This window comes from Hypanus sabinus, chromosome 21 (genome assembly GCF_030144855.1).
Source record: "Hypanus sabinus isolate sHypSab1 chromosome 21, sHypSab1.hap1, whole genome shotgun sequence".
Classification (NCBI taxonomy): Eukaryota; Metazoa; Chordata; class Chondrichthyes; order Myliobatiformes; family Dasyatidae; genus Hypanus; species Hypanus sabinus.
Genome location: NC_082726.1, coordinates 42,483,080 through 42,491,695, shown reverse-complemented (window position 1 = coordinate 42,491,695; position 8,616 = coordinate 42,483,080). Strand labels below are relative to the sequence as shown.

General features: G+C 41.6%; 1 protein-coding gene across 6 annotated transcripts in view; it reads right to left on the bottom strand.

Annotated features, from left to right (window-relative positions):
• Positions 1-1,592: 1,592 nt before the first annotated feature.
• Positions 1,593-8,616, bottom strand: part of LOC132378989 (glutamate receptor ionotropic, delta-1-like) — an 891,690-nt gene continuing 884,666 nt past the window's right edge. For all 6 annotated transcript variants that reach the window (XM_059946407.1, XM_059946410.1, XM_059946411.1 and 3 more), the window contains 2 exons: positions 4,983-5,223; positions 1,593-2,228 (listed from right to left, as the gene is read on the bottom strand). In XM_059946407.1, coding sequence (XP_059802390.1) covers positions 1,800-2,228; positions 4,983-5,223 — 670 coding nt within the window. In that variant the 3' untranslated portion in view covers positions 1,593-1,799. The remainder of the gene's footprint in view (positions 2,229-4,982; positions 5,224-8,616) is intronic.

Below are 8,616 nucleotides of genomic sequence, written 5' to 3'. Positions count from 1 at the left end.
AAGCCATTTAACTAATGAAGCTCTCTGGTACTCATACAGGTATGAGCTGAGGCCCTGGCATGAATGTGTTATATGTCCACAAAATGGTGGAGGTAGCAGAATCCCGATGGGATTTTCCATTATTCCTGTTTGTGTTGTAACTTTCGTTGTAGTGATCTTCAGCGGGAGTGGAATGTCTGTAAGTATTAGAGGCTACGGGAATACTGGGTGGCCTGCACTGCCCAGATTATCCACTTGGGGCAGTGCTACTCTCTAAGAATCCCTGAGAGTGAAAGAGTCACACAAGCTTCCAGAATATATGGTACCGATAGTCAGATAATCAAAAGAAAAGGCTGTTTCTTCTGCTTCACATGCAAGTGGTCACTGATTGTAAGAGGTGATCACTTGCCTGTAAAGCAGAAGAAGGCTTGCATGGCTCTAAGCGAACATTGATTGGGCGCCTTGGTAGTGTAGTGGTTAGCATGATGTTATTACAGCTTGGAGTGTTCTGGAGTTTGGAGTTCACTTCCAGTGGTCCGTGCGTCCTCCCCATGGAATATGTGGGTTTTCCCTGGTGCTCAGGTTTCCTCTCACTGTCCAAAGATGAATTGGGTCGGTTAATTTGCCCCATGATTAGGTTACAGTTAATTGGGTTTGTCAGGGGTTACGTAGCGAGCCTGAGAGGACTGAAAGGTTCTACTCTGAGCTGTATCTCTAAACAAATAACATACCACTGTCGTGGTCAATTATCGTGTGCCCTTCAACGAACCCATTTAACTAATGAAGCTCCCTGGTACTCGCGGTAAATCTTGGGGCAATCTGCATTTGAGGAGCGTTGTGGCATGAGTCATTAGGGAGCAGACTATGTGGAACGGAGTGACACAGCCGGTAAAGCTCCTGCCTCTCAGCTCAAACTATCCGAGTTCAGTCCTGGCCTCAGACATTGTCTGTGTGGAGGTTGCATGCTCTCAATGCAAATACACGGCTTTTCTCTGGGTGCTCTGGTTTCTTCGGGATAGAAGCGCGTGACCCTCTAAAAGCTACACAATAGGGTCTCTGATGTGAGTGTATGTGTGCCTCCTGCCCCATGGCCCCTTGGACATGTGATATCCCACTCAGAGTGCTCTGCCAATAGTATAACTGCAATCACCATCCCACCCACCTCCCCACCTTCCTGAGCAATTAGCAATTCTCAATATTTAAATAAAACTGAATAGAATGATCAATGTTGATGATGAAGTTTATGAAAATATTCCCAAAGAGCCATGGATGTATCTCATAGATGTGGGAGTACCTTACTTAAATGGGAGATATATTGAGTGTCAGACATGAATCCTTATTTCCTTGACATAAGAGCTCCAATTTACATTGTGGAAAAGGCCTAATACCATTAGATGCACACTTGACATGAGGCACACTAATATAGATCCAAATCAACTAAGTCCCATGAAAGTCTTGAGTGCCGGAGTCGGATTTTTCATTGCTTAGCACTGGAACACAGGCAATCGTCTGTAATCCAAACCTTAAGCAACTGGGAATCAGAAAAGTGAACAACATAATTAAACAGGAAAGGCCATCCCTATGGAACAAGAAAAACCCTTTCACACCCCCAATAACCATCACAAGTAATCTGCTTTTTATTTGTATAGAACAAAATTTACAAAGCCATTCATACATGATCTACTGACTTCAAAAATTGAGAATATTCAAAATACACTTTACCCCACTTCATTCTTGAATTATTTACAATTATTTACATGAAAATGCTAGATTTTTCTGTAAATGTTTATATTAAAAATGGTGCCATGCGGCGTTTGAAGTTATATGGAGGTCCCATGGGAGGGTTCCATAGCTTCAGGGAGCCCCCCAGGGCCTGACACAGACTGGAATGACATGGGGATTGGTGCTTTGACTGGACTTTGGCGGAATAGTCCTCCGTTGGGTGATCGATGCTTGCACTGTATAGACGGCAGTGTGGCCGAACTGCTGAGAGGCAGAGACAGGTTGGTGCTGGCAAGGGAGGAAAGCTTCCTACTTGTAGCGTGAGACTGTTCTGGTAAAAAAGTGCTGACTGAGATTTGGGTGTTCTGGTAATCTCGAATGGGCTCCAAGCCCTGGCTGGTCTGCATGCTGCCAATTTCCAGTGCCGAGATCTCAATGGAGGCAGCCGAGATCTGCTTGTGGGCCATGTCATCATCCATGAGACTGTCCATGCGTTGGTGCACCTGTTCCAGGTTCACTTCTTTATCCTGAACAAGAAACGTTTCATTAGACTGAGAGGAGGGTGAGAATGGGTTGGGTGGGGGGTGGTGGAAGGATAGAGCTGAAAAGAAGGTGAGGGAGGAGAATGGAAATAAGGAGATTGGGAGGAGATAGGGAGGGGGATAGGAATGGGTAGGGTGACAGAAGTAAAGACAGATGAAGAGTGAGACATAAAGGTGGGAGAGGGAGAGAGAAGTGAACGGTAGGTGGGAGAGTGAAAGTTAAAAGACAGAACAAGAAAGTAAAGGAGAGCGGAGAGAAGGAAAAGGGAAAGAGCCAAGGGGATAGAGAGAATTCTGAGGCAGGGGTGGAGAACACAAAGAGAAAGTTGGACAAAAATAGAAACAGGGAATGGGGAGAGTGCGGAGAAGAGTGAGAACAAGAGAGATGACAGAGAGATAGAGGGTGAGAAAGAAAACAGTTTGACAGGGATACTGAAGGGATCCTTTGCTATTCACCCTGTTGTTGGGGGTATAGTTTGCCCATTTTGAGAACCCTTCTAAGCTGCAAACACAGAAGAAACACTCTCAGGTGTGAGGGTTGTATTGTCCTGGTATAAATGACCTAGAAATTCCAACAGACTATGAAGTTTCCAAATGGCTTCCCTGATGACCAAGGGAGAGAAGCATAGACTGACTTGACCTTGAGGCTCATGGTTTTGGATCCAATGTACCTGAGATTCACTGTAAACTCAATCCTTTTTGTAGCTCAATAACACTGCAATTTAGCAAACTAGCAAAAAATATAAAAACAGACAGTAAGAGCTTCTACGTTTATATAAATAGCAACAAAAATAAACATTGGTCTCTCGAAAGATGAGACCAGGGAATTAATAATGAGAAACAGAGAGATGGCAGAGATTCGAAGTAATTATATTGGATCAGTCTTCACAGTATAAGACACTAAAATCATTCCAGTAATAACTTATTCAGGTTATTGGTTAAAGAGTACAAGGAGCACTACAAGGAGTGAAGAAGTCAAAACAATTTATATCACTGGAAGAAAAATACAGGGCAAAGAAATAGGGCTAAAAACTGGGCTTGATGTTTTAAATGAAGTGGCTGTGGATATGTTGATTGTTAATCCTTGGATTCTGGAAAAGTCCCAGAAAACTGGAAAATGATAAGTATCACTATTGAAGAAAGGAGGGAGACAAATAATAGGGATTTACAGGATAGTTAGCCAAACATCTACTATTGCGAAATTACTGAAATCCAATAATGAGTAGGTAATAGCAGGACATTTAGAAAATCAAAGGAGAATCAAACAGATTCAACATGGACAGACAAGTCATGGTTGACAAATATCACAGTAGTGTAGCTGTTAGCGTAACATAATTACAGCACTAGTCACCCAGGTACAATTCCGCCAACCTCTATAAACAGTTTGTTTAATCTTTCTGTGATTGTTTGAGTTCCCTCCCGATCCCCGATTTTCCTCTCACATTCCAAAGATGTACAACTAGTTGGAATATTGGTCACATGGGTGAAAGTGGGCAGCATGGACTTGCTGGGCCAGAGGGGCCTGTTATCAAACTGTATCTCTAAACAAATGTAAAAATATATACTAGAGTTCTTTGATGAGCAGATAGTTAAGAGGAACCAATAGATGTAATGTATTTAGATTTTCAGAAACCATTTTAAATTAGTGACTGCACAACAGTGCACAAGGTCATGGGCAGATAGGGGAAGGGTCAACTAATAGAAACAAGTGAGGTGAGATATATAGGCCATTTTTGCATTAGTATCAGTAACACCTAAGGTGCCTCATGAATCAGTACTGGGGTTAACTATTTACAATCTACAGTATATTGATGACTTAGAGAAGGCACTGGATGTATTGTAGCCAGATTTGCAGATAACACAAAGATATGTGGATTTGTAGGTTGAGAAGAGAATCCAAGAGCCTGCAAAGGTAATAGATAAGTTAGTGAGCAGCAAGAAGCTGGCATATGTAGTATAATGAAAGATTATACACTATGGAAGGGAGAATAAAAAGTTAATTATTATTTAAACTGAGTTAAATTTAAATTGATATAAAATGTTGCATACAAAGGTACATGTTGGCCATAGTAGGTGAAACAAAAAATAAATAGCTTGCAAATAATTAGGAATATTGATCGTAATTGTAAAGGGTGTGGATTAAAAAGTAGGGAATCCTAAAGCAATTTTTCAGGACAAAGGTGAGATGACACCTGGAGAATAGTCACTGATTTGATCTTCAAATTTAAGGAAGGCTATACCTGTTTTGCAGGCAATATGGCGAAGATACAGTACTTGTTTGATGCCTAGCATGAAAGGGGTTGGTGGATTAATAAAAGTCAATCAGTTTGGGCTTATAATCATTGGAGTATAGAAAAATGGAATATGAACATACATGTAAGGCTCTGAAGGGGTTGACAGTTTGGTTTAGGGAACATTTCCTCCAGAAATATGGAGCACAGTTTGGGAATGAGGGTTGCCCATTTCAGACAAAAATATGGAAGAATTTTCTCTGAAAGTTGTGAAGTTTTGGAACTCTTCACTGCAGGGAGGTGCAGAGATGGATTCAAATCTGAAACCGACAAACATTTAAGCTGCAAGGGGACTAAACGGATGGGGAGAGAGCGGGAAAGCAGTGACAAGGTCAAGAGTGGGTCAGCCATGGTATGGCACGTTCAAGGCGTTGACTGATTCACTCCTGATCCTGTTTCTGATGTTCATGACTCACTGCTCCCTGCACACCTGGCCAGTGAGATTTACCTCCTTGGGAGTTTGCTGATGGCATCGATTGCTGTTCCACCAGATTTCTAAAGCTGCCACAAGGCAGGCTAGGAGAAGTCCTGCAGCCAAGATACAGAAAACACCAGCAAAGCTCTGCAGCTTCAGGGCCTGTCCGTCCGGCAGCCCACCGGAGAGACTCTTCAGATTACACCGACCCATCTTTGGCCACCATTTCTGCTTGAACACATCCAAATCCCCACTGTCTTGCAGCTCCAGAATCCTGGACACAGTAGAAGCAAGGCTGGTTAGAGAGACAGTCATATTCCCATTGTTCACAAACAGAGTGCCACAATTTTTACCATTGGTACTCCCTCTCAGTTATAAATGACCAAAGAGTATTGTGAAGCTATTCATAATTACATTCATAGGACCTTACTCTATGCTAAACAGAATCAAATTCCCACTGATTTCACATATTATTTTAAAATACCGATCCTTTTGCTACTGGAATCTGTCATACCAAAAAGAAGTTGCCTAAATTTGAGAGTTGAAGAAAAAAGTTTAGGGGTAACACGAGGGGGAATTTCTTTACTCAGAGAGTGGTAGCTGTGTGGAACGAGCTTCCAGTAGAAGTGGTAGAGGCAGGTTCGATATTGTCATTTAAAGTAAAATTGGATAGGTATATGGACAGGAAAGGACTGGAGGGTTATGGGCTGAGTGCAGGTCGGTGGGACTAGGTAGGAGTAAGCATTCAACATGGACTAGAAGGGCCGAGATGGCCTGTTTCTGTGCTGTAATTGTTATATAGTTATATGGCTAAAGCTATTCCTTCAAAACATTATATCATCTCATTTTTGAAGTAAAGCTTACTGTATGACTCCACCAATCTAATTAACCAAATGCCTAGAAGACCATAAGACATTGGAGCAGAAGTAGGCTGTTTGGTCCATCAAGTCTACTCCAAAAGACTATTAGATGATTAGAAGACTATTAGATGATTCCTTAGTATGATATGGTGGACTCTACACCTCTCAATCTACGTTGCGCTTTTTTGTGCACTTGCACTGTTCTTCCTCTGTAGCTGTTACACTTTATTCTGCATTGTTACTGCTTTACCTTGTTCTACCTCAATGCACTGTGCAATGATTTGATCTATATGAACAATATGCAAGGCAAGCTTTTCATCGTATCTCAGTATGTGTGACAAAAAGAACCCAATACCAACGTAGTGCATGCTTTCATTAGAATCAGAAGTGTCTGGGTTTTTCCTCCAAGGGCAACACTGTAGTACAACACAAAGAGCAGTGTCAGAGGTACTTTCTCTTGGAAGAATTGATGTCCAATTTGAGATTAGCTGTCTAAGGTGAACATACAAGATCCCATGGTATTTTCTTGAAAAATAGAGGGCCTGATCATGATGTATCATTTAATAGATTTCATTAAGAACAGGTTATCTGCTCATTATCACTTTGCTGCCTGTGGGAACTTAATTCCTGCAAGTTGGCTTCTGGCTCTGCTACACTATTACTTTCAATCAGTGGCTGTGAAGTACCTGGGAACCCAGGGGCTGTGAAAGTTATATAGAACTGTTCCATCACTTGGGAACAATAAGGTGTGAACTTCCACAGGACAAAATCTTAATGACCTTATAGAGGTGAACCAGGAAAAATACAAAATGGTGCCAGTTCACAAGGAATTAAGTCAGCTCCTCCTTACTCTAGCGTACTCACTGACCTCTCTAGCTTTTCATTTGACCATAGTCAGTCTTCATTTTATAGCTTTACAAATTTCTCCCTGTGTACAACATTAGCCAAGAGTCAATCATAGAGGCATTAAAGCACAGCAAGCCGTTGTATCCCCCATTGTTTTCCCATTCACAGTTGATCTGTGATCTTATTCCATGTATCTGTCTTTTTAAACATATTCCTTAACATTTTTGTGTAAAAAAACTCTTATTAAGTTGACATTCACAGTTGGCTGAAGTGAATTGCCATTTTCCGAAGAGTTCCAAATTTACCCCACTCTCAAACATAGAAGTGCTTTAGAACTTCATTTATGGAAAGCTGCCCTAATCTTTAGATTAAATTGTTAGTCCTAGTCTCCATCCTACTATGTTAAACACAAAGAACACTGCAGATGCTGTGGTCAAATCAACACATACTTCTTTTGAGTTCCTTTGTACGTGTTGATCCTACTATGCTGGTAGCTGTCCTTAATATCTTGAAATCTTCAATCAAATTGCCCCTATTAATATTTCAGAAATGCAGGTCACCATTCCTTTCTCACAATATAACCCTTCCAGTCCAGTTTGCACTGATAAATCTGCACCACATTCCTTCTAAGGCCAACAATCCTTTTTGAAGAGCTGGTGTTGGAAGTGCTCCTTGGCACTGGCACATGATTTGACCAAGTTTTGTAACTTTACAACACAACTGTCATCCTGGGGCATTGCTAAGCAATATACAGCAATATCATACAGCCCATATACTCATTGTTTTCCCAGCACCTTCTAACATATGCTTGACTCCTTCCTCTCACCTGCCTGAACCTCTCTGTAAACATCTTCATGATACCCCCAGGTTCCTGCCCGATGTTTGCCTCAGTCATTTGCTTGGCTCCACACCAGTCAGAAGTTTTATCACCTCATTTTATCCACTCATTCCCTCAAACTTTTTCCTGACATTCCTTTCAAATATCAGACCTGCCACCAAATCATCAGTTCAAAAGTCTCAATTCATCAATTCAGACCCCAAATCTGCGCCAATACCCAAGTTATAAAACATAAGCCCAACCCTTCAAAATCATCATTTCAATACCACTCCCCGTCATTAGTTCACATCCGTGATCATCAGTTCACATGCCAAATCATCAGCTCAATTGCCTCAAGTCATCAGTTCATATCCTGAATCATTAGTCAAATCCAGAAGACAAGTTCGAACTTCTAAATGATCAAATTCCTCCAAATCATGCCCAATGACCAAATCATCAGCTCAAGTCGTCTCAGGTCATTGGCTCAGCCCCATTTCATTGGACATGCCTCTTAATTATCTCCTGAAAATCACAAATCATCTGTACACTCCCCAAAAAAATCACTTGCTCAAGCCCACAAATTATTTCTTGAATGCCACAAATGAAACCCTCAAATTATTCAGCTCTGACCTCCAAAATTGCCATTCCAACTTACAACCCTGCTCACCCCCAAAGTCAAAATGCTGTTATTCCTCTAAATCAGGCGGTCCCAACCTTTTTTATGCCATAGAGTCTTACCATTAACCAAGGGGTCCATGCACCACAGGTTGGGAAATCCTACTCTAACTTACTGGGGAAATTCATTTATCAACCTACTTTCCTTCCCCAAAATCATCAAACCACAAACTCTGCATATCATCAGGCCAATCATCCTTACTAATCCTCACACCAACACCACAACTCTTAGCGTTTGCAGTCCTTTTCTTTACCTGCACAGTGACTATCTGACTCTCTGTTCAATCCATTCTTTCAAGCCCTCTTCTCACCCTTTGCACTCATTTGGCAGTGGCCTGATGAGTTGTGGATTGGCTGGCTGATTTGGGGTTAAGCATATGATTTGGAGGTTGGTCTGACGACTGGAGGGTCGAACTGATGATGTGAAGGTTGGCCACAATTTGCGAGAATTTGGCTGATGACTTATTAT